Source organism: Drosophila subobscura, chromosome O (genome assembly GCF_008121235.1).
Source record: "Drosophila subobscura isolate 14011-0131.10 chromosome O, UCBerk_Dsub_1.0, whole genome shotgun sequence".
Taxonomy (NCBI): Eukaryota; Metazoa; Arthropoda; class Insecta; order Diptera; family Drosophilidae; genus Drosophila; species Drosophila subobscura.
The window spans coordinates 21493235-21519895 of NC_048533.1; the positions used below are offsets into that span (position 1 = coordinate 21493235).

The 26661-nt window shown below is 45.1% G+C and overlaps 9 protein-coding genes across 12 annotated transcripts in view; 5 read left to right on the forward strand and 4 right to left on the reverse strand.

Moving 5' to 3' along the window:
• Positions 1-3192: 3192 nt before the first annotated feature.
• LOC117896767 (NPC intracellular cholesterol transporter 2 homolog a) lies at positions 3193-3882 on the forward strand. The gene is made up of 2 exons (XM_034805242.1): positions 3193-3288; positions 3353-3882. The coding sequence occupies exons 1-2, from the start codon at positions 3201-3203 to the stop codon at positions 3760-3762; spliced, it is 498 nt and encodes a 165-aa protein (XP_034661133.1). The 5' UTR covers positions 3193-3200; the 3' UTR covers positions 3763-3882.
• A 1557-nt stretch (positions 3883-5439) lies between these two features.
• LOC117897103 (mite group 2 allergen Lep d 2) lies at positions 5440-6699 on the reverse strand. The gene is made up of 3 exons (XM_034805748.1): positions 6449-6699; positions 5938-6045; positions 5440-5882 (listed from the first exon to the last, which is right to left on the reverse strand). The coding sequence occupies exons 1-3, from the start codon at positions 6513-6515 to the stop codon at positions 5524-5526; spliced, it is 534 nt and encodes a 177-aa protein (XP_034661639.1). The 5' UTR covers positions 6516-6699; the 3' UTR covers positions 5440-5523.
• Positions 6700-7070: 371 nt separating this feature from the next.
• On the forward strand, positions 7071-8467 carry LOC117897102 (E3 ubiquitin-protein ligase FANCL). The gene is made up of 3 exons (XM_034805747.1): positions 7071-7235; positions 7301-8293; positions 8361-8467. Exons 1-3 carry the CDS (start codon positions 7122-7124, stop codon positions 8400-8402), a joined length of 1149 nt encoding a protein of 382 aa, XP_034661638.1. The 5' UTR covers positions 7071-7121; the 3' UTR covers positions 8403-8467.
• Positions 8468-8601: 134 nt separating this feature from the next.
• Positions 8602-10850, reverse strand: LOC117897101 (protein cereblon homolog). Of its 2 annotated transcripts, XM_034805745.1 has the most exons (6): positions 10721-10850; positions 10575-10651; positions 10295-10538; positions 9558-10233; positions 8996-9498; positions 8602-8932 (listed from the first exon to the last, which is right to left on the reverse strand). In XM_034805745.1, the coding sequence occupies exons 1-6, from the start codon at positions 10740-10742 to the stop codon at positions 8625-8627; spliced, it is 1830 nt and encodes a 609-aa protein (XP_034661636.1). In that variant the 5' UTR covers positions 10743-10850; the 3' UTR covers positions 8602-8624. The 2 variants fall into 2 exon arrangements, with proteins under 2 accessions (XP_034661636.1, XP_034661635.1); XM_034805744.1 differs by having other exon boundaries at positions 10295-10651.
• A 300-nt stretch (positions 10851-11150) lies between these two features.
• Positions 11151-12498, forward strand: LOC117897803. Its single transcript, XM_034806852.1, has 3 exons — positions 11151-11397; positions 11857-11953; positions 12028-12498. Exons 1-3 carry the CDS (start codon positions 11278-11280, stop codon positions 12417-12419), a joined length of 609 nt encoding a protein of 202 aa, XP_034662743.1. The 5' UTR covers positions 11151-11277; the 3' UTR covers positions 12420-12498.
• Positions 12439-14092, reverse strand: LOC117897802 (dimethyladenosine transferase 2, mitochondrial). Its single transcript, XM_034806851.1, has 4 exons — positions 13531-14092; positions 13330-13469; positions 12960-13276; positions 12439-12900 (listed from the first exon to the last, which is right to left on the reverse strand). Exons 1-4 carry the CDS (start codon positions 14015-14017, stop codon positions 12495-12497), a joined length of 1350 nt encoding a protein of 449 aa, XP_034662742.1. The 5' UTR covers positions 14018-14092; the 3' UTR covers positions 12439-12494.
• A 72-nt stretch (positions 14093-14164) lies between these two features.
• LOC117898455 (protein NDUFAF4 homolog) lies at positions 14165-15110 on the forward strand. Its single transcript, XM_034807877.1, has 4 exons — positions 14165-14396; positions 14451-14542; positions 14610-14856; positions 14928-15110. The coding sequence occupies exons 1-4, from the start codon at positions 14252-14254 to the stop codon at positions 15065-15067; spliced, it is 624 nt and encodes a 207-aa protein (XP_034663768.1). The 5' UTR covers positions 14165-14251; the 3' UTR covers positions 15068-15110.
• LOC117898454 (WD repeat-containing protein 61) lies at positions 15095-16469 on the reverse strand. The gene is made up of 5 exons (XM_034807876.1): positions 16367-16469; positions 16020-16311; positions 15728-15966; positions 15468-15655; positions 15095-15406 (listed from the first exon to the last, which is right to left on the reverse strand). Exons 1-5 carry the CDS (start codon positions 16367-16369, stop codon positions 15133-15135), a joined length of 996 nt encoding a protein of 331 aa, XP_034663767.1. The 5' UTR covers positions 16370-16469; the 3' UTR covers positions 15095-15132.
• Positions 16470-16794: 325 nt separating this feature from the next.
• LOC117898453 (F-actin-monooxygenase Mical) overlaps positions 16795-26661 on the forward strand; it is a 45737-nt gene continuing 35870 nt past the window's right edge. The window contains exons 1-3 of one of the 3 annotated variants that reach the window (XM_034807866.1): positions 16795-16876; positions 17745-17773; positions 22599-22698. The gene's annotated coding sequence lies outside the window, so the exon portion shown is untranslated. Of the gene's footprint in view, positions 16877-17744; positions 17774-22598; positions 22699-26661 lie in introns of those variants that run through there. The other 2 variants (XM_034807867.1, XM_034807868.1) reach the window with 2 other exon arrangements.

Here is a 26661-nt window from a genome sequence, read left to right on the forward strand (position 1 = left end):
AGCTAAGCGATTTCGCCCCAGCAGGCAATTGATTTCCAAAATATTTACGTACCAAATGGGTAAATGATTGCCAGGACATGCCATGCCATGCGCAGGGATGTGTGCATTCAATTTGTGGAACAGTTTGTTTAATTTGCATTTTTTTTCATTTATAATTAAAATGTGCGTTAATGAGGATTTAATACATTTTACGTGACAGTTTATGAAGCGCAAAAACTACGGAGGGTGGAATAAAAAGGCAACTTGGGAGTGATTGAAAATACTTTTATTAGTTTTGAAGTGCTCTAAAAAAGGGTTAAGTTACGTAGTTTAGGAATAGCTAATTGTGAAAATTTACAGGATTTTGTTATGTGCTTCTAATCCGCTTACTTTCTTATCCGAAAATTGCAAGGAAATTAAATTTTCTAGTCAAAAATAATATTTACTTTTCCTTATGCCAAAATGAATTTTAGTGACTTTTCGAAGCTTCTACTGCTAACCTCAAGTTCCCTTAACATTTCCCTGGAAATTGCCAAGTATTTTCCTTGGAATTTCTGCCTTGTACTGGGGGCACGACACCCAGCAACATCAATGCCAGCGGCAAGTGGAAATTATAGCAGCGGGCATAGCTCCCAAATTATGTATTGCCAGGCTTCAAACTAACATTTTAATTATACTTACCCGCTAGTGAGAGTTTGAGTGAAAAGCCGTACATTATTATTCAAATGTCGTAAACTTCTTTTCGCTTGAAGCGCTCACATTGCTCAGGTGAAATTTGTGCTGGCAGTTGGGGCAGGCGCTTTCCCCCCCACCAGAAATGCCAGCACGTCAGGGGAAGAAATTACTCAACAGCTAGAAGAACTTGTTGAAACGCATGTTTCTCTTGATTTCGGGAAACATGAATTTTGCATTCATTTAATTACAGAGCGAGGCCCGAGCCCCACAGTGCAGACTCACAGCAGGCGGCAGGCGGGTGGCGGGTGGACTGCGAGCAAATTAATTAGCATCCCCTGGCAGTGGCTGACATGCTGGAAATATTTAATAAAAACCATTTTTGCATGACGGCATATGCAAATTGCAATTTGGCAAAAAGGCAAGCCGACTCTCAATGCACGGAGCATATCAAAGTGTGCAGCAAAGCGTAAGGGAAGGTCCTGCCTTGCTTTGCTTTCTCCTCACTAACAATGCAGGTGGAAAATTGTGGAAAAATTGTCTCAAGGCCAGTTGGTCAGTGGACACTGGCTACACCACAAAACAAATACAAAATACACACACTTTCCCCTGCCTTTGCCTTGTTAAAAAGGAAACAGCTGAATGCACTCGAATAGTTCCAACTAGAGGGAGGACCCAGCCTGGTTCCAAGGGTTGCTCTGACCCCAATCACAGGCACCTGTTGAGGGGGTGGTTGGGGGGTCAGCAGGTCTGCTGTGCAATTGGGCGTGACTCTCAGAAATTCCTTTATTAATTGACAACACACGGCGGCGGCGGTGCTCCCAAAAAATTTAATGAAAAATTAACAACACGAAAATCAAATTGTCGCCTAATTGAGACACAAAAGCAGCAACCAGCAAACAGAGCCAGCCAGCCAGTTTGTCATTGGGTGTATTGAATTACGTACAAACAAATATCAAATTGAAATAGAACAGACAGCGCCAGGCTGGGGGTTGGAGGGTTCTTCCTGACTGTCAGAAGTCACCGGGCCACGGGGATTGGCGTGACAAATTGTTTGGCTTTGGCGCTGGCATTTGCTGTCGGACTTGATTTGACAAATTAATTGAGTTAACTGCGGGGCTGTGGGCTGTGCAGCTCTAACCAGTCTATTCAAATATTAAAACAAGCAAATGCCGCTTCCTCCTGGACACATTTTACTCACTTTCAGTTGCATACTTTGCCTCCAAAGCAGAAAATCAATAAGCAAAAGCTCGCACGGAAAACTTCCACTCACCTTTTCGATGTACAAAAAAAGGTACATCAAAGATAAGCCGAATATCCGTGCAATACATTTGGGAATATGCAAAAAAGCAAGAGGAAGTAGCTGAGGGGGAAAGGCTCAGCCTTGGCACATTTTTGGCACACAGCAAAAAGTGCAAACGGAAACCGGACTAAGTGGAAATGTTTTTGCCTGCAAAAGTATGCTGGCTGGCATCAGATTTTCCGGAGAGTAACCAAATAATTGCATTACTTAGATACAGCCGTAAATAGAATCGAATGGAATCAATGAATCCCAGCTAAAGGCTCTGGCTCTGGCTCCGGCTCCGGCTCTGACTGATGCTAATCAAATATTGCGGTTCCCATTGTCGGCGTTTGCCCCGGAAGATACGCATTTCCCTCACGCTTTTGTGTCGTGCAGGATTTTCCATTGCTTTGACATATTAAATAATGTCACAACAATTACATGTGAGAAGCGGCGACGACAGCAAGAGAGAGGCCATATGGGACAGGGCACGTTGCCGAAGTTCAAAAGCATTTTGTAGGAAATCTCATGCTGCGCTGAAGCTGTCCACATGGCAAGTCACCAAACCAACCCCCAACCCACAAGCCACCATCCAAAAGGTTGCGAAATATCCGCAAGGGTGGATCGTAGCGGTAGCATTTCCATTTCCCATCATTCAATCGCGAGAGAGAACGTTTGTAGCACACCTCGCTGCCCACCTTTGGCAAACATTTTTGGCAAGGGCAGAATTCTATTTTCCAGCTTACTTTTAGTCTGTTTCTTTTATAGATTTCTCCCTGCCATTGTCAGTGGCTTTGGCCCGAGTAGGAAATGTCTGTGGGTTTTTCTTCCTTTTTTTTTGTTGCGTTGTGGACAGGCTTAGTGGCCCGCCTGCCTGTGGTGGCTGCGGAGTGCTCAAGGATTTATTTTTCCACTGAGATGAAGTGATAAAATTCGGTGGCCCGATTTGATGATTTTCTCTTGCCATTCGCAAAGGTTTCAAGTGATTTTTGGGACACGGAAATGTGGATCGTTTCACTTGAAAATGGTGGATTTTTAGCTCCACTTTTGGGGACTTCTAGCTCCCCGCAATGTGCCTCTTTGCAAAGATGCGATCGAGTGCCAAAGCAGCGACCTTCGAAGGCCAAAACACACGACCAATTCGAGTCTTGTCTGCGATTAGATTAGCAGCAAATCCGACTAAAAACTTCACTCAATTGTGCTTCGTCTCTTGGGCTATAAAAACGATGTCCGCACGGTTGGCTGAAACCAATGCAAAAGCAGAAACATGCAGGCCAAGTTGTACATTTTTATCTCTCTGGGACTACTGGCCACGGTCCAGGCACTCAGCGATCTAGCCACGGAAGTTAGGCGATGTGAGTAGCAATATTCTTCATAAATTCAATACTCTGAGTATTAATTGACAACTTTTTCCTTCAGGCTCTGGCAACAAACCCTTTCCCTTGGAGGTTCGTGTCGACCGTTGCATCACGCCGCCCTGCAACATTATAAAGGGCTCAACGCAGTATTTCGAGATCGATTTCGCCGTGGACAAGTTCATCACCAGCATGAAGGCCATGGTTAAGGCCACCACCTTGGGTGTCATCACAGTGCCTTATGAGCTGCCGCCAGAGGTGGCTGCCGTGTGCCCCAACCTCATGTTTGGCGCCTACTGCCCGCTGTACCCCACCGAGGATGTCACTTATTTGTTTGCCTTTCCCATTGGCGAGTACCCGGAGATTGGAGTGAAGGTGGAGATCTATTTGGTGGATCAGGATGGTGACATTGCCACCTGTTTTGTGTGTGACATCAAGGTGGTCAAGGGCAATGGCAGTGGCAGTGGCAGCTGAAAACCCCAAGTAAAACTCGAGCAAATTCTCTTTCATTCATTGGCCTTAAATTCTGTGATACATTTTGCATCTGTAAGCAAAAAAGAAACCCCACCCGTTTGGGCACAAATCAATCCCCAATCCCCTCAGCTTACCTTTACTCCGCGGAGGAGTCCCATGAATATTTAATAAAATTTTAAAAGCAGCGCCACCCCCTCATATATGTATATGGAGCGTGATTTGCATTACCAGTGTATGCCACAATGTGTATTCATTTTATGGAAAACAAAATGCCAACCAAAAGGGACACTCGCGTACTTTTCTTTTGGCTTATAATCCCAACTTGCCATTGGTCATTTTGCTATCTGCACACGCAGCCAATAAAGTGTAAAATTAAGTGCTCGGGAAGCCACCTACTCGTACAATCGAATCAAATAATAATTCGCAAATCTCGAGCCTGATTAGCCAGCGACGGGACACACCTGTTCAGCCCGGGCAAGCAGGTATTCAAGAAGCAGAGAAATGTACCGAGCTATCAATGTTAATTATCCGAAAACCCCAAGAATCACCCAAGCTTATCAGATGTCAGTTCATTTCAAAATGCACTGGCAAAAGTGGGTTGAAAGATGATTTATGATGGGTTTCCTGGGGTAGACTAACAGCTGAGACTAAGGGAAGATATTCAAAATATATTTGATTTAAATTTAAATTTTGGTTGATAAAATCTTTGATCTGGTTCTGAGTTATCGGTGTGCATTTCTGTCTATATAAAGACAATCGTTAAAGCTATTTTTGGTCCGGAACATGGTCTAAAAATTGCAAATAAAATGCATTCTGTGTGAGTCTCTCTACACTACACAAAATGCCATTGCTCTAGCTCTAATAATTCTCTGATATTAGGCATTAAATAATAAACTGTAGAAGAAAATAGTTCTATTTATATTTTATATTTATTTAATACAATTTGTAATAAATGAAGGCTAAACTAATTTATTATTCGCATACAAATGTTCCAAAGCGCTCACTGAACCTCGTCCTGTAAAAAATCATTCGCATCAAACTCCCTCCTGTGCGATTACTTATCCAATTGCCCAACTTACAAAAATTAGTGCTAGGTCAAGATTAGCCGAAAAAAAAAGAACTACTTATAGGAAAGAACTAAAGTAAAGACCTTTCCAGAAACGTTTAAATAACTTCAACGAACTACAAAGAAGCAAAAACGAAAACTAAGCTGTTGGCACGAAAGATTAGCCTCTAAAAAAATCACAAATCCTCAAGATTAATGTGTACGCACATATGCACTCGTACACGGTTAAAAAATCATTGATTTTGTTATAGTTTTTGTGGCAACAACGTATTTTTCCTAGAACTCGGACAAGTGTACATTTGCACCCAGCTAGAAAGGTGTGCGAGGGGAAGATAAGGGGAAGAGCGACCAAGTTTTGACCATATGGCGAATTCGAGCTATACGCTGGCGGTCAATAAATGATTATCAAATCGCTTTTTACTGCCCATTGAAGTAGTCAAATCAGTGAAATAAATTACCCTGCCTTCGGTGCAAATCACAACGTCACCGATGACTGCTATATAAGTATATATTCCGCCTATATCTTATCTGAGGAAATGTGCTAATCGGCTGGACGACTCGTTGGGTACACTGGAATCCATGACGTACTGAGAGTAAACAAATGTTTTCCATCTTTTTGGGAATGGTTTTTGCCTTTATTGGTCAGTGGTAAAGTTTTGTGCTATTCAGTCAGTCCACACGAGTGGCGTCGCGTACTACAGCCGTGTGTCGAATGCCTTCTGTTCGGTTTGGTTGTCGCGCCAGTCCAGGAGGTATTCCTGCCTGGCCTCCGACGAACCCTTGCGGATCTTGCAGCTGCAAATGAAGCAAGTGATGGCCTCGCCCTGTGCATCGTCGAGGGTAACTGTAACATCTGCGGTGATCTCCGGGAAACTGGGATCCACATAGAAGTTGAACTGGTAGGTGACATCCTCGCCCCTGTCAATGGGACACATGGCGCCGTACATCAGATTACGGCACACATTGGACACCTCATCGGGCAGCTCGTAGGGCAGATTCATGCCCAAAACCTTGGCTGTGGTCTTGGCGGTTATGTGTTGGATGTTGTTGTTATCTGCAAAGATTTATCTTGAATAATGTTCGGTGTTTGAGTGATTTCGTGTACTTACTGCCCAGAAACTGCACTTCCATGATGGCTGAGCTGCCTTTGTACACGACGCACGGTGGCTCATCGCAGCCGTGCACTTTGACTTGCAAGGGAAATGGTTTATCCTTGCCTGAAAGAAAGCAGAAAAGCGGGCTACAGTTTGAGGAAAAAACAGCAAGGAGATTAGAGCCAAGATAAGCGCTATCACAACTGGAAACTCTCTTGAGAATATCGAAGTGGGAAACGCTTTTAAACTGATCAAAAAAGTAGGCAACATTGTGGAGCTCTCTCTTGAGTTCTTTCTGCTATCAAAATGCTTGAGTTTCCACTGATCCACACATAAATATATTTAAAATCAGTAGCCAGTTATCACTTAGATTGTTTGAGGACAGCTAAACCTAAAGTCTGGAACGTGATTCACTCGATTAAAACTCATAACCGACATTAATCTTTGGAGCCACTTTGGAGTTAAGAATTTCCGGCATAATCTGCCACTAAGAAATATATTTTAAATATTTGTTATGTGAACTTACATTGCTTTACATTCGTGGCGTTCGCTGCAGCCGCCAGTAAGGCGAGAGCCAAAATAATTCGCAACATTTTTGTAGATTCGTGGAATTTCCCTGTAATCTTTCACTTGGACTGTGCCGAGATTGTGTGTTGGTACGCGCGCCCGCAGTGGATGATCGTGAATGGAACTACTGGGGCAAGTGGAGAAGTTTAAATAGCAGACAGCTTTGCATGTGGCTTTGACCGAGCGATGACCAATGAGAGGGTTTATCAAACTCGTTGGGGATTGATACCAGACAGCCACGCAGGTGTTACAAATATAAACAGAGTGGGGCTTGCAGGTGTTGCGCTCTGACGAAGAGTAAATACGTCTAAATCAAATCAGTACATAACGTCTGATAAGCTCTGGAGAGGCTAGTTTTGGGGGGCAGAGTTGCCGCAGAGTGGCGGAAAACAGCCGCCAAGTAGAACGAAAACTATAAATATATATATACCCCTGAAAATCCCATTTTTCCTTATGGAAATGGCATACCTCTGCGTTTATTTAAATTTGATAGAAAAATTCAAATATGCCGGTATTTTCGCACCATCGATAACAGCCGCTATCGATACGGCTATCGGTGCCATCGCACCACCTCTAGCTCATGTTATTTTAAAGTATGTTATTTGTTTGTTTTTGTTTTTTTAAGCCAGATAATGGACAGCGACAGGGCCACTTTGGAGCATTTCCTGGCAGTCAAGTATCCTGGTCTTACCGCAGAACGAAACAAAGGCGGTGCCATCATAATCCGTGGCGTGGTGTGCAGCGAGGTAAGTTCCCAAGACTGCAAAGTCTTTTCCCGCCCAATTGAACTAAAGTAAATATATTTGCACAGGGAAACTGGCGTCGCCTGAAGCTCTACTTGCCCCAGCATCCAGCATTGGTGGGCTTTCAGTTGTATGTGCAGGAGGAGTTGGAGTACAAGTGCTACACCGGCAGCAACCTGCAGGTGAAGACTGACTGGCTGCTGGATGATTTGTTGTCGCATCTGCCGAAGCTGCTGCCAGCCAAGGAATCGATTTGCAGCTTAAATGATGCCAGCCCAACCAGCAATATATACGCTGATATCCTGGCGCTGCACAAGCCCCAGGAGTACCGCCTGCAGATGGACGCTGACTGCTCGCGGATTCGTTTCAGTCAATTTCCCGATTTCGAACAGCACTACCTAGAGCTGGAGCTGCCCACGATGCGTCTGCTGGAGCACAGTCTGCCCGACTGCGTGCCACTGGGCGACATGTTGGCCAAGAGCGCACGAACGCTCAGCGACGCGTTGAATCTCTTCCTCAAGCTGCTGGAGGATCTGCGGCCGTTCTACGACAACTTTATGGACATTGATGTGCTGTGCCATGTGCTGCAGCCATCGCCCATTACCACCAAGGACAACGCACGCGTCTTCCCACTGAAAGAGCGCGTCTACCTTAAGGTGACCATTGGAGATCCCTTTGCCAGCATTGCCTCCATGGCGCTGAAGATTATTGGACCCACCGAAGAGGTGGCTCGACTGCGGCAGGTGCTCAGCGATGGTCTCGGCAATTGGGACTCGGAGCTGGACATGCACAAGAATCTGCTGCGCATCTTTGATCTCTGCTACTTTCCCATGCCCGACTGGAACGAGGTACACAAGCCGGAGGAGCAGGAACAGGAGCAGCATTGCAACATTTGCTTTGTTTATCGCTTGGACAGTGGCGCGGTGCCCATTGTCTCGTGCGACAATGCACGCTGTGTGCTCAAGTGTCATGCGGCGTGCCTGGAGGAATGGTTCAAGACGCAGCTGCATGGGAAGACCTTCCTGGATGTCTCCTTTGGGCTGTGTCCGTACTGCAAGGCGGTGAGTGGGTGGCAAAGGAACTGCCTTGGGGAGTCGAGTGAAGATTTCTTTCTTTTCTCTCCCGCAGAAGCTGTCCACCTCATTTGCTGCACTCTTGGATGCAGCGTAAACCAACCAGTTGTTAGGATGGAGCAGCGTTTTTTTTTTTAATTTAATCTTAAACATCAATTAAATATAATTTTTACTTGAACTAAAATCAATCTTTCCGTTTGCACCTGCGCCCGCAGATCGTGTATAGAACGATCCTCAAGTTCTCTCCCTATAAGATACTGTCTAGACAATCAGATTTTTGTTTGTTTAAATTTATGTGAGTCAAGTGCTAGTGTAAGTCCTATTCCAGTTCACTGGAAATGACACGCAGCATGTTGCGCACGACGAAGTTGTTGCCATTGACGGTGGCACTGTCGCCGGCCTTGCCAATGCGCACGCTGGACCCAGCCAGGCCGTAGAACATTTTGGGTGCCAAATTGGGTTCGACCGCCTTGAACTCCCAGCCGACATGCTGCGCGCAGAATTTACACAAAATAATGTGCCACTGGTAGCCGGGAAACCAACTGAACCTGGTGGATGGTTCGCCGCTGTAGCCAATGGCATGGGAGATGACACGATAAACAGTGTTTGTCTCGTGTATGTAGCCACCTGCGGAAAGGGAAAATCATTCAGTTAGAACTCAGCGTGAATTTCCTACGTTCAAACACTCACCCGGATTGCAGTACTGCGTCTGCACGCCGTGCTTGGACATGGCAAAGAGATCCGAACAGTAGGCCAAGCTGCTGTTGCAGTAGCGGCAATAGAAGAGCGTCTCCTCCTTGAGAATGCCGCCAATCAGCTGCAGGCGCAGATTCACCGAGTCCGTGAGAAACGTTTGGCTCATCATTTTCTCCGTCAGATGGAGATTGCGCACCAACCAGAATGACAGCTGAATGGGGCACTTTGGCATGGTGTCGATTTTGTGTACTTCGAGCTTCTTGCGCGCACGCTCCACAATCTCCTCGTAGGCGTACTCGCGGCACGCCTCCACCGGCCAGGGTGTGCTGGAGATCTGATAGCGTTGATACTTGTCCCTCATGGAGGGTATGTCCCGAAAGCGACTCATCGAGCCCATGTCGATGCACTTGAGCGGCTCGGGCAGAAAGTACTCCGGCAGAATCTTCACCTTGCTGTGGCATTTGTTGGTTGGATTGCGTGCAATGTACTGGGGCAGGCTGCAAGGGAAGGGCTCAAAGATTAGCTGTGATCAGACGTGGAGGGTGGCACCACTCACCCCTTGATGTCGCTGCAATTGATGACAATCCGCTGCAGCGCCCGAGACTTGTAGAACGTCAAATGTTGTCCGCTGTCGCCTTTCTCATAGATCTGGCAGGTTACCCCGTACAATTTTTGGCTATCCTCGGGCGGCTTCATCAGGGGAAAAGCGACAGCAAATATCAGGCCATCCAGTCCGGGCATATCGTCATCGAAGAGGCTGCCATCGATCATAAACGGCAGCACCTCGCCGGGAAACAGAATGTGCTGATGCAGAAAGATGAGCATGTGGTGGCTGCTGCCCACCTCCTGGTAGTCCACGCCGGGCACACGATTCAGATTTGGCCCGAAGTACGAATGCTCTGCCGGCAGATTGGTGTCAAAGTGCACGCCTCCCTCCTCCATGTCGATATCTATGGGTGGTCTCGGTGGTGGTGGTGGCGGCGGCGGCGGATGCTGCTGCAGCGGTTGTGCAGCATCTTCAGCATCCTGGCTGGCTTCATCGCTGGTGCGACTCCGTCTACGCTCCTGGCTGAACACCATGCTGCGAACGCGCTGCAAAAAGTTGTCCCGGTTCAGGAGAGCGGCGATGCCTCCATCCTGATTGCGTGCCTGCGACACCATCATGTCCACGGCGAAGCGCAGACGATTCTGTGGTATCATCCAGCGTGGCATGGCCTCCACATCCGAGTCATCTGAGTGGAATTCGAAACATGAAAATTGTGCAGCAGCAGCAGATGGAAGACATCGACTTACCCTCGCTGTTTGGACTGTCCAGGGACATGTCACTGCTGGGGCGCAAGGGGCTGAAGTCGCTTTCGGTGCCATCATCCAGCACTATGTCCTCACCACCAACATTGGAGGAGCTGCCAGCTGCAGAGGGTCCAGGAATCTCCTCAGCGGACGGTCCGAAGAAGTTTTCGATCATGGCCGCTTCCATTTCGGCCGTCTCCTCGTAGACATCTATGACCCTCTCCACAGTCTGTGGCTCATCACTCGGCTGCAGTTCTGCCGCTGCCGCTGCAGCTGCCTCTGCCTGCAGTTCCGCCCCACTCGAGGCTGCTACCTCCCCCGCAGAGTCAGCAACACCCTCCGCCACTTCTTCATTGATTTCTGCGCAGTAAAATGTGTACAAAGTGTGGTTGCAGTTGGGTTTGTGTATTCAATTTAGTTGCCGCTTACCTGCTGTGTCTTCCTCATCCATTTAATCCGTTTGGGTGTGGGAGTTGCGAGTTGAAGCTGTAATTTTCGTTTATTTTGTCATTTATTTATTCGACATTTGATTATCGATAATTTATAAAATGCAACTCTGTCGACCAGTGTCGAAAACCCTCGTATTTTTAATAAAAGTTATGGGGACTCGAGCAAGTGATTTTAATAGATTCTGAGCTACATATTACACTTCAAGAGGGAAACCCACTGGGAAACCCCTTGCGTGTGACAGATAGGAATTGTTGCTACAATTTAAATTTATAGTTGATTTGGTAATGTTTTCAGTAATTGTTATTATTCGATTCATAATCCGTTTCAGGAGTCCCCACAGCGGCTCCCACATCAACAGCTGATCCGATCCCCCGATTTGCGTATATATAAACGATCGACGCCAAAAGTTGCGCGCACAATTGTCAAATCCACAAAAGGGGAAAGTCGCGACTTGTTCTGCTTATCGTTATCTTGTAAAGCCCGACCATAGCGACCTGTTTTACATAGCCATAAATCACAAATAAACATCGCACAGAATGATCAAGACGCGACTTTTGCTGCTCTGCGCCGTATCGGCGTTTCTCGTGGGCATAACCCAGGCGCAAATAGCCTTCGTGGAGGATGCGGACATTGATATGAAGAAAGTTAACTTGGCGGTAAGCTGCGAGAGAGAGAGACGAACCCGAGCTTTGTCCCTGCTCTGCTTTGATAAGGCAACAAAAAGTACAAAAAGTGAAAGCTAAATTTCGGGAATGCCGAATTTTGTATGCCCTGAAGGCGGAAATTTATTTGCGAATCTTAAAAGATGGCGCCAAAAGAGCGAGAAATCAAATTTAAATGAAATTTTGGAGTGCATTGAACAAGTTTTTGCTGCACGGACTGGTTTTTGATGGGAATAATATTATTTATGGATCTAATACGCGTAGAAAGGCTTCCCAGAAATGTACTTTGAATGGATCAGTCCAGATAATACAGGAATCATTGAGCTACCAATACCAAATCACAACTAGGCTACCCTCAGAAAGTGTACCAAAAAAAAGAGCTTTATATATATATATAGAATAATAAATAATCAATCAATTAATCATTTGCTGCTGCTCTCCCATTTTGTACAGGGTCGCAAGCCGCTCTATTCGCCGGCGCGATGCCCGCGGCATCAGCTTCTATATCCAGGGGATCAGCAGCTCGATTGGGTCTGTGACTGTGCGCCAGGTGAGCATTTGTTGATCAGCACTAAGCGAGCGATGACATAATATGTGTACGGGGTACTTCCCCGTGTCTGCCAGCCACGCTCTACTACCCGGAGACGGACGCCTGCTATCCCGCCTACAGGCAGGGCCCCTGCGAACAGGGCCAGATGCTGGTGCTGTACAAGGAGAAGATCATACCGGAGTGCGTGAGGAATCCCTGCAATACGGACGGACACTTTATGATACGCGACACCTGCTACGAGTTTGGCAACACCAAGCACGAGGGCAATCCCTGCCCCTTCAAGGAGTACACCTATGTGCTGGGCGTCAACCCAATCAATCTGATGGTGGACTGCGTGAAGCTGTCCGTGCAGCTGGAGACGCGCATATCGCTGGACGAAGCCGCTCCACCACCCGAGTATCACATTGAGCTGGCCGCGAAGTGCTCCCGCGGCAGCCGACTGCTGGCCCAGGGCAAATGCACATAGACCGTGGAGACAAAACGAATCGAATTCAAGAGATTTTTAACTTTAAACCATAACAAATAATAATTCAAACAAAATCTAAGCGGCTTTGGCTTTCTGCCGGCCCGTGGCTGGGTTGGGTTTGGCCTCGTCGAGCAGCTCCTCCGCCCCAATGTCATCCTCCTCGGGCAGCGTCACGACATCCTCGTCGTTGACAGTCTCCAGCTTGAGCAGCGCATTCTCCATGGAGGCGAGGAAGGAGCTCTCTTGGTACTCTGGCCACTGGCGGAACTGTGTGAAAAGTGTCAGCATCTGACTGGGCCTGAGGTCGCCAAACTGCGTGTAAATATTGATGCCCGGATAATAGTCCCTGTTGCTCATCGTCGTGCTCTGTGTGGTGTACTGCGGCAGCTGCTGCGGCGACTCATCGGGGTATGTCGGAGTAATCGGCTCAGAGGCATGCGGATTGATGATCAGCCTGGGCCCACAGCCGGGCACCCACTTTCTGCAGCAGAAAGAATAGAAATTAAAAGCCACTCGGGGGGAACATTGGTTACAACTCACTCGAGATTGGGTATTATGCGATTCCTTCGGCTCACATAATTCTGTTTGATGAAGAACCAAAGCGCCACCAGGTCTTGGGGCGGGCACAGCTCGTGCAGGTTGCGGCGGGGCACAAATTTCACCAAATACAAGTACTCCGGATTGACGGAGCGCACCTTGCCCAGCTTGCTGCTCTTCGTGAGCTTGTATTCGGCCTGCAGCGGCAGGAAATCCTCACGCGGCACTTTGGCAATGAATTTATGCTCAAAGAGTATTTGGAACAGCACAGTGGTGGAGCGATAGATGAGGTAGCCCACATCATTGTCGCAGGTCAGGTGCTGCAGGAGTGTAAATTGAAGATCGATCATGGACTGTGCTTGATTTTAGTTACTATATAAATGGGCGGAGGCATGGCCAGGATCATTTCGCAGCGTCCCATGGTGTAGAGACTCGTCTGGAAGATCAGCGAGTTGATCAGATGCTTGAAGAACGAATACGAGCCCACGGCGCCAAAGACCAGCATGTTGATATCTACCAAAATCAAGGATTCCGATTAGGGTTTAGCCCTGCAAGGGGTTTGCTTTCTGCTTACCATCGGTGTAGGGCCGCTGGGGCACATCGTGCAGCAGCTCGGCCACCCGCATTCCGTTGTCCATTTTGTCCATGAAGACCAGCTTCCAAATGTTCACCAGATCCCCTTGGCGCACCTTTACCCGCTCCGGGTACAGTGTGTGCAGCTCGTGCAGCCGCGGCATAAAATATTCCATGCTCTCGAGCAGAATAATCTTGCGGAACTGCGACTCGCGGTCGAGCAGGTGCTTGGTGAAGTGTCCCACGCCGGGATTCAGCTCGAGTACTGTGTCGCAGCTGGTCTGCTGCAGATGCGGCTCCAGGTACTGCGAGATGCGCTCTGCCGTCTCTGCATTGGCCACATACATGTGCGTGGGCGTCTTCTGTTTCTTGCTGAGCAGCTTATCGGGATACTCGCCACTGTAACGGGCCAGCAACTCGCGCTTGGCCTTGCTGCTGGCGCTGGCGAAACCCCTGGCGAACCTCCAGCTGGATCGCAGTGGCAGCATGGCGATTAAAATGTAGTAAACAAATCAAATAAAACTTTGTCCCGGCCGGTTTTGTTTACAAGCAACAGTTGTGTCGCTGGCGTTATGCAGCACTTATAAGACACAACAGCTGTTTGTCGGGTGCTGTTTACCAGCACTCATTGTTTATTGGTTATGTTTACGGGTAGAAATTTCGATTTAATCGAACTTATGCATATTTTGTGAATTGTAAATTGAAATCAAAGTGCTGCGGCCATGGGACAGGTAGCTTCGATGATTGCCCGCCGGGCGAATCGCTTCAATGCCGAGAATCGCGCCCATCGCATCATTGAGCGCGAGAAACCCACACCGGCACCCAAATATGAATCCAATCTGAGGGACATGGAACGCACTCTAGAATGTATGCTACTGGGACACTGAATAGGGCCAATTTCTAATCTTGCTTTGCTTGCAGTGGATCCAAAGTTTGTGGACAAACTCAACCTAAAGGACTCGCACTTGGACACGAGACTAAAAGATGTTTATGTAACGTCCCAGGATCGATTTGTGGGTTAAAAAAAGGAACAATCTGACCAGTTGGACCCGTACTGATGCCTGATTTACTCTTTCATAGATTGCACGCGTGCAGGAGCGTCAGGCGGCAGAGGCTGCGGCAGATATCAAAGAGCAGCGGCCACTACCCTTGGAGCGCAAGACGCCGGATGACTTTGAGTATGGCTACAAGGAGCCTAGTCGCATCCTGGGCGGCCGCTGCACACTGCGGCAGGCCCTGAAGTTCATCAACGATCATCAGAACGAACCGGAACTGTGGCCAGCAAAGAAAATCGCCGACGAGTACAAGTTGAAGGAGACGCATGTTGGTACGAATGGAGAGGCCGCATTCCCTCCCTCCGTGAACTCTTCTTTTCATGCTGTTTATCCACTTTCACAGATAACATTCTGCACTACTTCAAGACGTTTAATGTGTACATACCCGACCAGAAGTACAAGGACACGCTGCTGACGCAGGCAAAGCAAAAGATAAATCTGCTCAGGGAGAAGCCCAGTGTCCCGGACAGTAGTAGTTCATAGTTAGCCTCTACCATAAATAGAAACCAATTGTTGTTTAACCCTAGCTACGATTTATTGTGTACACATCAGACCATGGCATTCGGTGGGCATTCGTAGACGTTGAGCGATCTGTCCTCGGAGGCGGATATTACCTTGTCGTTGCCGGGGCTGTAGCGCACGCTCCACACCTGATCGCTGTGCTCGTTGAATGTGTGCAGGCACTTGCGCTCCGAGGAGTCCCAAACTTTCACTGTGCGATCACTGGAGGAGCTGGCAAAGCGCTTGCCATCCTCAGAGAAGGAAACGCACAACACCCAAGAGGCATGCCCCGAGAGTGTGCCCACGACATCAGAGTGCGCGCTGCAAAGGGGGGAAGGGTACATGAATGAAGGAGGCTACAATCCTGGGGTTACCAACTTACACATCGTAGAGCTTCATGTGTCCGTCGTCGGAGCCGGTTAGCAGCATCTGAGAGTTCGGGGAGAAGCACAAACTGCGCACTGGCATGGCATGTCCCTCCAGTGTCTGCGCCACTTTGCCAGCGGCCACATCAAATATGGTTATAATGCCGTCAATCGCTCCACTGGCAATGTACTTGCCATCCGGACTCTGCAATGCAAAAGGGAACAGTTTCATGGAGTGCGCAGTCTACAGCCTGTGGCTTGTGGTGGTAATTCCTACATAAGCAATGCTCAAAGTATATTTGCCATTCTGGGCATCCAGCACCTGCTCCGCCTTGCCCGTCTCCACGCTGTACATGGATATCTTGCCATCGTTCAGGCCGGATATCACGTATTTGTCGCACGGCGAGAAGCCCACGGTCCACAGATCCACAGGCCCGAATGTGAGCAAATGTTTCTTGTCGCCAGTTCTGGCATCCCACAGGCACATCGTGGAGTCCAGAGAGCTGCTGGCAATGGCTATCAATAGAAAAACCATTAGTTTAATTCTATAAAGCACATTCAAAACTCACTTTGACCATCGGAACTGACGGCAACGGAGACGACGCCCAGGGCATGCCCCTTCAGCGCGTGGCGTAGCTTCAGTGTGTTGTCCTCGCGAATGTCCCATACTTTCACCAGATCATCTAGCCCACCCGTCACAATAAATTCTTTCGGCTTTGGCTCCTTTTTGTCAAAATCAAAGGGATTCTCCTCTTCCGGCTCCGTGGCGGCATCTTTTTCAGCCGGCAGTGGATCGCGGCCCCAGGTACAGCTCCACAGCGAATTCTCATGCGCATTCTCCTCTCTGTGCAGCAGCGAGAACTGAAAATGATTGCTGAACAATAGTCACATAATAATAGCACCACAACGGACTTACCATTTTAAAATTAAAAAAATTAAATTAAAGACTTTCTTATGCCTTGCAGTGTGACCGCGTAGTTATTGACAAAATATGCCAATTACATATATCAAATATATCGGTCTCTATAAGCTATTGAAATCATGATGAAAGTAAATAAGGTGGTCTGATCGGGGCAACATAAAAAGTTGTCGCAATAAGTTGTTTTTGAATATGCATAGATTCTTTTATATAAGCTCTTAATTTTAAAAAAATTCTAATACTTTTGTGGCTCAGACCGCAAAATGAATTTTTCCTCTGCTCAACCGGGTAATATTTGGAAAATATGCAAAAATAGAAGAACACCTTTCCATTGCCAACCTTGTTTGCCAGCCTTGCAACAAACATCGATAGCCCTCTACAACAAAATATCGACAGCCCCAGCAGATTCATCATCGGGCGACCACCACCGATTCGCTGTTTAAATACAAAAAAAAATAGAACGAACACGACGTGAAATTGTTGCCCGGAAAATCAAAACAAGTGCAAGTGAGTAGTGCAGTGTTCTGCTCTGCAGAAGTGCAATAATGCAATCTGAATTGAATGCAAGTGTCGTTATATAATGCGAATGTTGAATAAAAACGCACCCAAAGTGTGGAAAAAGGAACAGTGCGGACGCTGTCGCCGACGATTTTGACGACCAGCAGCGAAAAACGGACCAACGCGCGTGTTCTTTATTTTAGTTGATTTTTCGTTTCGTTCGTATTTTGTCTGTGTGTCCGGGAGCCGAGCCGCGTGTCTGGAATATATTAATAACATTTATAGTGAAACTTTAAATGTGTGTGTGTTGTGTGTGTCGTGTGTGAGAGTGCGGCGGGGGGCGTCTGCGTGTGTGTGCAGCAGCAGCAGCTGAAGAATATTTTATCATTCATAACTTCGTCAAAAAACGAAAAGAAAATCCAATGTGATATATTTAAGGCCAGGATTTGCCGCTGCTTCTCTCTCTCTTACTGTCTGCCGCTGCACACGCACTTCCCATTCTTCCTCTCATGTTCACCCATTTGTGCAAATAACCGAAGAGGAGAATAAGAAGAAAATGATAATAAAACCAGAATTCGCCGCACTTTCTTCCATGTGTTCCATGTGCTGTGTTTGTTTTATTGATTCCCATTCGCATCCATATGTCCCCCCGTTCGCGTGTCTCTCTCCCACAAGTCCTGTTTAACTGTTCTCAGAGTCTATCTCTCTCACTCTCTCTTGATTCGGTTCGGTGTAAACAAGTTTATCTTTAATTTTGTCTCTTCTCATCTTCTATTCTTGTTTTTGTTGTGGTTCTTCTACGCGACTGAATTATAATCGCGCATTTCCAATCAAATTTAATTTGCAAATCGCCTGAAAAATAAATCAAATCAAACAGTTTTTTAGCTGAATTTGTTAATCATAAAGGTGAGTGAAATCTGATGATAAATATAAATAATTCTAAGCAGATTTACATAACTTGGTTTTATGTAATCAAATGTGTTTTTTATGCAAAATTTTTAAGAATAGGCGCTGTGGGTTTCACGCTTAACATTTCATGCATTGACTGCATGTTTATATTTATTTGTTTTTGTTTGAATCTGAAAATAACTGCTTGCTAACTGTTTAGCTGAGAGAGAGATTCTGCCCTGGCAACTGCTCCTCCGAACAGCACTGCTTGTACTTACAGCTGATAAGTAAACTGCTTGCATGAAATATTCAACGGATTTCTACGCCCTGCCATCACTTAGCGACCCATCCAATCCAACATCCTACACCCTCTCGGGCTGTTGCTCTGCTTTAGCCTTCACACATTTGTATGTAAATGGTATTTATGGATAAGAAAAAACGCTGTCCCCTAAGAGGTGCTCCACACACAACAAACAGCAAAAAACGCACTGGAAAAAGAAATGGAATGGGGTAAAAAAACTAGACCATAAAACATAAATGCATTCACGGGCTGCCTGCTGCCATTAGTGTGAAAACTTTTCACAATATCATGTTGAAAAAAAAGAACGAAAAAACAAATGGAAATCCAGGGCAGGCCAAGAGGGAAAAGCGGGTGTAAAAAAAAACACAGAAAAAAGCCTAAGCCGATGAGCAACTGTGGACCGTCTTGTGCTTTGTGCCTGCCTGCCTGCCCTCGCGGAATGTGAGCGTCGACGATGACGACAAAAACCAAGTTATTATTCGAGAGCGTAGAGCCTAGATCGAGGGAGGGGGAGAGGGAAGTGAAGTCAAGTGCGGAAAACCGCTGTCTGGGAAAAGCGTGACAAAGTCAAAAGCAAGCCAAAACTGGAGCAATATTTTTTGGGCCAAAAACATCTCCCAACTTCATGTGACATCATTGCAGCAGGGGGGAGACGACAATGACAGAGCAAGTTTTGAAGTCTGCCAAAAACGAAAAGAAAAGTCGAGAAAAGAAAAGAGAAAAATGCTGTTGAGCTGGCGAAAAGAGTCCGCCAAAGATTTTGATGGCATCAGCCTTGACATTATTTTAGGGAAAAGTGCAGCAGATAGTCGGTGGTAAAGGAAGGGGAAACAAAGAGGGAGAGGGCATGATAAACAGTTACGTAGAAGAGAGACACAATCACGAGCCACTATCATCTGCTGGTGCAGGGTTCTCAGACAACCATCCATTCTCGCACTGATAACTGATAAGAAATACTCGCGTATTATTGTACAATAATCAACAGCATTCATTGAACTCTCTCCCTCCGTGGCCACATATTGTAGGGGCATTGCCCAGACATCTTCAAGCAACAAAGACGCGAAGATCTTGAGAGTATCTCTAGCAAAATGGCAGTGGAAATGTCTCTCCTCTGATCGTAGCGGCAGGGGCAAAGAAAATGTCAACTTAAGTACTTTTTGCTTTTGCCGCCTTATATAGCCATGGCCAAAGAGGCTTTTAGCCATAGATAAGATAATTATTTCACTGCTATTTTTAAACCATAATTTTCATAAGCCGCAAAAAGCGATTCATTTCGTTTTGTAGAATGTAGAAGGTTACTCTTCAAAAGTGGAACCCCTCCAAATTAGGGCCACAATAAACGACATTTGTTTGCCGTAGCCTCAGGCAGAAGAATTGTTGTGAAACATTTTCATTAACCATTCGAAGAACCAACTTTATGGCACAAACCAAGAGGCGTTAATGGCATTTACCTTGGGTCTGCCTGTGGCTGATGGGTTAATGATCATTGGACAAATGTTTGATTTACGTAAAATATGACTGATAGAAATTATGACTTTATTTGATATTTTGTAAAGAGAGAAACCACACAAACTTTTCTCCTTTTTCCTACCCTTACTAACAGCTCAAACCCATGCAGCACTTAACCCGTCCATAACTCTGTTGATCTCTTACCCTTGACCTTGCCCCAATGCAAAATGCCATCAAGTCCAGATAGTCTGAGGGCAGAATACAAATGTACAAGAAATTAATACCCTGCTCTTCCCTGGAAGCACTTGAAAATCGAGTGTTTTTACCCCAAACCTTTTTGATATTTGAGCAGCTGTCTCTTACACTCTGTGCCCTGTCTTTGAGTAGTGTTTCGCTGCCTCTCTACCCTCTCCCTGGGTAGTGTTTCTCCTTGTGAACCCCTAAAAAGGCAAATTGATATTACATAAAGTCCACAACTGATAAAATGTCAAACAAATTAGATAAAGTTGCGGCCAAGGTTATAAATTCACTCCCCTAATCAATCTACAATATCTTTGTGCTATATTTTCCGTATCTACTATAAAGTGGGACTAGATAATTTAATACTCCTAGTAAAAGTTACTTTTATTTCTGCTACTTTTGAAGTCAAAGAGATTGCCGATTATTTTGTGTATCTCTACGATCAATGCCGGAGTTCGTTTGTACAACATTTTGCTTGTTCTTTTTGGCCATTCTGCTTTCTATTTGTGGCTGTAGTTTGTTGTAATACTACAGAGTGTTATTTTTAAGTAGACAAAGAAAGTTTCTATGCACACAAAAGTCTTCTTTTTACTGCCTGCTCACAGCATACACAAATCGGAACAGCTACAAAAAGAAGTTATGCTGATTCAATTTATTACGATATATTAATAAAAACTCCAGATATAACCATTTATGCATATGAAGGTATTCCACACGCCACGTGCAATACATTTCATCGATGATACTTACATACATATGAACATAAATATACATATGTACATATTTTATAGCTTTAGCTAATGAAATGATCTCCCAGCTCTGTTAGAGTATGCAAAGCTTCAGCCACGAGCTGAGGCCTTTCTTTCTTTTCTTTTTCACGCCTTTCACGTGCTCAGGCCTCCGCTCCCTACCCCCCAAACAACCCTCTCCAATGTGTGTTTGCTTCATTATTAATCGCATTTTTAACGCCATTTTAATAACACATGGGTACGAGTGCGAGTGATGCTTGAGTTTGTGCCGTATGGCAAGTGGGTGAGGCCCCCTTGGGTGAATGGTTGGGGAGGGAGATAGGCCGTTTGGGTGGGGTGGGGGTTAGAGGTGCAAAAGAAGGCGTCAATTAGCTGTCGTCTGGGCCCAAAAAACACTTTCACAATTTATCAAACAAAAAGTAAGAAAAAAAAAGAAACATCATCAAAATGTTCAATGTTCAATGGTCGTTTACAATTTTACATCTTTTTTGTTGCTGTTGTTGCTTGTTGTCTGAAGTTTTCTTTTTTTTCTTTTGTGCGGGAGCCTTGTCTACGTAGTTTTATTATTAATTAAAAAAAACCCTGACAGACAGACAGCCAGACATGATGATGATGATGACCGTGACCCTCCCAAGAGTGGGTCTGAGGTTCGTTTTTTCTTTGTTTTCATTTCTTTTGTGATATTTTACATTTCTCGCTGAAAGTTCGCTGATCTGAGTGAATCAGAATTTGTATAACAAAACACATCAGCGATTAGACCACGCCCACTCAAGAGTTGTTGCATTTTTAATTGGAGCCGCCTGCCTCCACAATTTGATGCATATTTTCCAGCCACAGAGTGAGAGGCATTCACTTGGCTCATTCAAATCATTTATTCAACAGAGGCCCTAGACCTCACCGAGCAGACCGGTTTGCTTCAAGCTCTCTTAATATGATTAAGTTGTTATGCTTCGACAGTGCTCGGATCGTGCATATTTGTAGCTATACATATCACCCATAAGTTTATCAATTTCATCCCCTAGACTGGAGTGCGGTGAAGGTTCTTGAATTACTTAATCCTAATCCGAAGTCTTGCATATGCATGATGTCATGGAATATTTTCAATCAAATGTGACATGTGACTGTGAGACAGTGTGCGCTAAAAGTATACTCACAGCCGATATAAGCAGGGCTTAGATATACATTTTGGCTTTGATTTTGCATAGAAAGAAATCTTTACAGTCAAAACACTTGAAGTATTTCCACACAGTTCAAGTTCATGTGAATCAGTTTTGCCCTTGCATTTTGCTATTGTAAAACAAAACTTATTGACTAAACACTTTTTTTGCCATCTATTGATTTGAATCACCATGCAAACAGCACACAGCCCCCCCCAACCCTCTATCAAATAGTTTTCATTTCAATTTTTCAATTGAAGCCCGTCCAAACAAATTGCATTTGGCTCTGCCCCCACTCGACTCGGGGGAAGAACTCTAAGCGAAGGCCAATTAATGGAATGGCACAAAGCGTTCCCATGGAGCCAAACGAAATGCAAATTCAAAGTGCTGACAGGCGACAATGTCAGATCGCAAGAGCGTATCCGTGGATATGTCCATTATAAGCATATAAGCATATAAATAGATATTTCTAGATTGAGTTCATGTCATTGGCACATCATTCTTGAGAAATTCGACAGTCGCCGGATGTGCCGCGGTACCAAAACAAAAGGCAGGAGAAACCCCTGGCCATAACCAGACATATTTTATTTGGCTATAGGAAGGAACTTGTACTTGTACGATATATGATGTGTTGGTTCTCGATATAGGCACGTGTAGTACGGTTAGTTTGGTTTCTGGCCACATGAATCACATTCTCTAATTATACAAAAAAACAGTCAGAAGCAAAGATCAGGAGATGACGTCTGCTTGGCCTTGACTGAAGGCAAAAAAATCACCTCAAAATCAAGACATATTTTTACACTTGGAGAAAATACCACGGAGAAGTGTACATAAAAATTGATTGGGATTTATTTTCTTTATGTTTGCATTAAAATATTTGTACATTATATTTACCAAAAATACATGTAATTAATTTTTTCCAACCCCTTCTTTTTACCATTTTTCAGTAAACTAAAAACTCAAACCTCAACAAATCATAATTTTTCACCTTGCTCCCCCTCCCTGCAACACCACAAATGTTTTCGGCCAACAAATCAGCTTATTAAGGTGAGTTGTTAACCATATAATGATACATGTATATCTATATATAATTATATATTGTGTATCAAGACTCAACGGATCGTGTATTAGTGTAGATTGGCGCATGTGTCAGTGACTAAGTGAATGCCGCATTTAATGACTGATAATTGCTGATGGACAAGAGCTCTGCTGTGACTTGTCTCACTCTTTCTCTCCCTCTCTTCTTAGCTGTTTTGGCCATAAAATATGACAGATTAGATAATGCCACTCGATGTGTGTGGCAATCTTTTTGTATCTGGACTGTTTCGGGGGGTAAGACTGCAGCAGATTTTAGATTCAAATTGTTTATTAATAGAAAAAAGGGCTGCCAAAGGAATGTTTTGCAATAGGTAAAATAATGCGCTAAATTTGAATATTTTTCTGGCATTGAAATGCTGAATGGAAAATTTGTACAGCTGTGCGTGAAGAGATGAAGAAGTTTCCGGCATCTTTTGAGCTGTAGATCTTTAATCTACAGTTTAGTGATAGCGGAAAGTGTTGTTCCTCTTTCCATTCAAGGTGAAATAATTATGCCTCAAACACCTTCCAACGCCACTAGCTGCACCTGACGATAACCCCCCCTGACAGGCTGTCAGCCCGACAAACAGACAGACAGACAGCTTGAATGGTTGCTCTGTGGCCCACCTGCAGTTGTCCCATCAATCTTCTGGCCCCGTGGTCTCTCTAGTCTACTCTACTCCCTCATAACCATGGCTCATGGTGGGCTCTTGGGGCGCATGGCGCATGGCTCATGGCTGAGGCATTTTTAATTAGCAAATGCCGCCACGACACTCAATGAAAAGTTGATCGGCGCTGCCGTTGCCACTGCTGCTGCTGCTGCTGCGCTTTTTATTGGCCCTGGGCCAGCTTGAAAAGCGTGAAAAGTGCAAAGTTTATTGGGCCAATCGAATAATCGAACAAGAATCGAAATCGAAACCAAAGGCAGCCAACAGCAGTGGCAGCAAGCAGCAGCCCCCAAAAAGCAAATGACAGGGCAGGGACTATTTTTAATTGCTGCCTCTGCTGCTGTGACAGTTTCAATTTCAATTTCAATTTCTAGTTTCGGTTTTTCAATTTGCTGTGTAATTGATTGCCTTTGGGGGCATGACACTCGGCGGTGGCCATGGTTGGTTAGCCACAAAGAAAGAGATCCCAACAAGAAATGAAAAGCTGTGAAAAGCTGCGCATACTTAGACAGATTCAATAAACAAAAGTCAGAAAAAGGCAATTTAAATGAAAGGAGAAACTTTCCTTTTGAATCTGTGAAAATCTTTGTGAAATTTATTTTACAGAGTGGCGAGGTGTGCGGGGGAGGCATTCTGCTAATTTTAGCAGCCTCAACAAAAGCCGATTGCATGAGGCATGTGTTGCAAGGGGATGGGGTCTTTATTTATATTTCTAAATTTTGCAGAGAGAACTCTTACTGACGGGCTTACTTTGTAGCCTTTAGTTAAACAAACTGTCGTTTTAGCCATCCAATCCCCACCAGCCTAGAATCGGTTCTGGTTCAGAACTATTTCTGGGTGTGCTCCCCCCAAATATTATTTTGTAGTTAAATTTTAATTTTAGTTCATTGTTTGTTGTAGTGTTTTTTTGTTGTGGTGAGTTTATTGAACTACACAGAGGCTGCCCACAACAAAAAAAAACTACAACATTCGGGCATGTTTATGCGTTTTGTCGGTGGCGGCTATTTATGGCCAAGGGCCAGTCGGGGGGTACCACAAGCCACAAACACACACGCAACACATATTGATGGTTCATTGCCGTATACGCCTGGCAATGTTAGATAAATATATTTCAGGTAGCACTAGATATTGTCAGTAGATGATAGAAATATGTATGTATGTTTGTGTGTGTCTGCCCCCGTTTTGGATTTTGCTGAGGTGCGGGAACTGGAGTTGAACTTGTTCTTTCATTGATCTAATGACTCCCACACGCCTGTAATTACACTTTGGGGATAGCATTTGTGGCTTTAAATTGATTCTGAATTATTATGATTAAACAAATTTAATTGGAACTTTTTTGGGGTGTGCACAAATTGTGGATAATTTTTATGATTAGCCAAAAGCAAGAATGCAATAAATTCATGTAGATTTTAGTTTAAATTTGAAAGTAATTTTTTTTTGTGGTGGGTTTTAATGTTTCATTGACTGCTATTTTACCAACTAATATTCCTTTGTTCCAAACTCTTGGATTTTTATGTATTAAGATATTCATAACAGAACTTTCTTCTATTCAATGCAATTAAAATGGCTAAAGAGTGTGAAAATAATTCTACACTAATTATTGCTTGCTGAACAAATGAAAACAAATTGCGATTTCCCGTTTTGCCTGCGCAGCCCTGCCTTATCTCAAATATTTGTACTATAATTTAATGATCGTGAGGCATGAGGCGCCACTGCACAAACAAAACTTGTATGTTCGTATGATTGTGTATCTTTATACAGGGCAGGTACTCTGCCCTCCACATTCCCATATATGGCTACGAGTTTGGACTCTTATCATTCGACTATTGAAATCGAGCGTCCGTTGATAGCATTGATAACGATTAGAAATCGACCTGCGAAAGGTGTTGTTGCTTGGTCGCAGATAAGAACGTGTACGCATTTGGAGCAAACGATCGTAAACCTTGACCAACAATAAATTGGGGCTAATGAATCAGCTGACGATGATCATTTAGCGGCTGGATCCAAGCAAGTGGGGGATCCCTGGTGGAGTCAATTTCGAAAGGCATTTTCTTACATTCGATGCCGCCGCCACTTCGTTTTTCCAATCAGCAAACGCAAAAGCAAATCCAATTATCAATTGGATCAATTGGAAAGTCGCGCCGAGAAGGCAACCGCAAAGAGAGGCTGACAATCCAATAAACGGGGCGTGTCAATGCAATTAAGGATGGGTGTTCGGTTCGGCTCGGTTCGGCTAAGGAAAGTTGGATAAAGCTGCGCTGAGGAAACCTTTGCTTTGGGTTGGGTTCTCTCTTTTTCACCCGGCCGCGGCGGCGGCACCCTGCTCTCCAACGAATCTGTGATGCTCCGTTGCCTCGTGCCTGGGTTTAGTAAACAAGTTTTTCTCTCCTTACTCTCTTTTTCTGTTACTCTTTTCCCTGTTTCTGTTTTTGGTTGCGCATGAATCACTTTTTTAATACCCTGGAGTTGTAGGGTTTAAGGGCATATTCTGTTGTCAGTAATAAATGTTGCAGGGAGGACAATACAAAGAGAAACATATCAGAATTTTAATATCTTAGGTTTTTAAATTAAATTATTCGAATACTCTCACTCGGTATCTGAAAAATAAAACTAATGTCCATATCTGTTCCCATACATTATAAGTACCTAGTCCAGGGTATCCTCATAGCTTGAAGGGTAATCAAAGTTCTGATTTGTTCTCTGCTTTGCTTTTGTGCTTTGTGCTGCTTTGTCTTTCCGAAAGGTAACTAAACAATGTACACACACACAAACACACACGCACGGGCATACACATATAGCAATTTACTGTTAAAGGGCAGACTGCACAGAGGGAGAGAGAAATTGAGTTTATGACGTTTGCACTTAACCCCCGCCATAATGCTATGCCGTACTGGTTCTTGTACAGCATGGCACAGTTATCATTTCAGCCGCCGTCGCCCACCGCTGCCCCCTAAGCTTCGGCGAGCTTTCTGCCCAGCCAGCAGCAGGCGGAAGCAGCGCTGCCGATCACCCAAGCGCACAGCGTGCGTGAATGAATATTGGATCCAATCCCATCCCCACGCAGAGCAGAGCAGCGTGCAGCTCTCGTTCTGTCATTCAGTGCCTCTGGCAGTGCATCACTTATTCATTCACTCCAGTCAGTCAGTCAGTCAGGCAATCAGTCCGTCCGTCAATCAATGGAATTTGGTTGTTTTTGTTACCGTTTTGTTTTCGTTTGATGCTTGATTGCATTGCCAGCGGATATTGACGATGCATTGGGGAGAAC

Excerpts from the sequence above, each read along its gene's own strand:
- LOC117896767 (XM_034805242.1), top strand. The coding sequence starts at position 3,201 with ATGCAGGCCAAGTTGTACATTTTTATCTCTCTGGGACTACTGGCCACG. Across the intron at positions 3,289-3,352 it reads AGCCACGGAAGTTAGGCGAT|GCTCTGGCAACAAACCCTTT; the intron begins GTGAGTAGCAAT and ends TTTTTCCTTCAG.
- LOC117897103 (XM_034805748.1), bottom strand. The coding sequence starts at position 6,515 with ATGTTGCGAATTATTTTGGCTCTCGCCTTACTGGCGGCTGCAGCGAAC. Across the intron at positions 6,046-6,448 it reads CGCCACGAATGTAAAGCAAT|GCAAGGATAAACCATTTCCC; the intron begins GTAAGTTCACAT and ends GCTTTCTTTCAG. Across the intron at positions 5,883-5,937 it reads GGAAGTGCAGTTTCTGGGCA|ATAACAACAACATCCAACAC; the intron begins GTAAGTACACGA and ends AAATCTTTGCAG.
- LOC117897102 (XM_034805747.1), top strand. The coding sequence starts at position 7,122 with ATGGACAGCGACAGGGCCACTTTGGAGCATTTCCTGGCAGTCAAGTAT. Across the intron at positions 7,236-7,300 it reads GTGGCGTGGTGTGCAGCGAG|GGAAACTGGCGTCGCCTGAA; the intron begins GTAAGTTCCCAA and ends ATATTTGCACAG. Across the intron at positions 8,294-8,360 it reads TGTGTCCGTACTGCAAGGCG|AAGCTGTCCACCTCATTTGC; the intron begins GTGAGTGGGTGG and ends TCTCTCCCGCAG.
- LOC117897101 (XM_034805744.1), bottom strand. The coding sequence starts at position 10,742 with ATGGATGAGGAAGACACAGCAG. Across the intron at positions 10,652-10,720 it reads GGATGAGGAAGACACAGCAG|AAATCAATGAAGAAGTGGCG; the intron begins GTAAGCGGCAAC and ends TTTACTGCGCAG. Across the intron at positions 9,499-9,557 it reads AATTGCAGCGACATCAAGGG|CCTGCCCCAGTACATTGCAC; the intron begins GTGAGTGGTGCC and ends CTTCCCTTGCAG.
- LOC117897803 (XM_034806852.1), top strand. The coding sequence starts at position 11,278 with ATGATCAAGACGCGACTTTTGCTGCTCTGCGCCGTATCGGCGTTTCTC. Across the intron at positions 11,398-11,856 it reads TGAAGAAAGTTAACTTGGCG|GGTCGCAAGCCGCTCTATTC; the intron begins GTAAGCTGCGAG and ends CATTTTGTACAG. Across the intron at positions 11,954-12,027 it reads GGTCTGTGACTGTGCGCCAG|CCACGCTCTACTACCCGGAG; the intron begins GTGAGCATTTGT and ends CGTGTCTGCCAG.
- LOC117897802 (XM_034806851.1), bottom strand. The coding sequence starts at position 14,017 with ATGCTGCCACTGCGATCCAGCTGGAGGTTCGCCAGGGGTTTCGCCAGC. Across the intron at positions 13,470-13,530 it reads CCAGCGGCCCTACACCGATG|ATATCAACATGCTGGTCTTT; the intron begins GTAAGCAGAAAG and ends TGATTTTGGTAG. Across the intron at positions 13,277-13,329 it reads TGCCTCCGCCCATTTATATA|CACCTGACCTGCGACAATGA; the intron begins GTAACTAAAATC and ends ACACTCCTGCAG.
- LOC117898455 (XM_034807877.1), top strand. The coding sequence starts at position 14,252 with ATGGGACAGGTAGCTTCGATGATTGCCCGCCGGGCGAATCGCTTCAAT. Across the intron at positions 14,397-14,450 it reads CATGGAACGCACTCTAGAAT|TGGATCCAAAGTTTGTGGAC; the intron begins GTATGCTACTGG and ends CTTTGCTTGCAG. Across the intron at positions 14,543-14,609 it reads TAACGTCCCAGGATCGATTT|ATTGCACGCGTGCAGGAGCG; the intron begins GTGGGTTAAAAA and ends ACTCTTTCATAG.
- LOC117898454 (XM_034807876.1), bottom strand. Across the intron at positions 15,656-15,727 it reads ATACTTTGAGCATTGCTTAT|AGTCCGGATGGCAAGTACAT; the intron begins GTAGGAATTACC and ends TTTGCATTGCAG. Across the intron at positions 15,407-15,467 it reads CACATGAAGCTCTACGATGT|CGCGCACTCTGATGTCGTGG; the intron begins GTAAGTTGGTAA and ends CCCCCTTTGCAG.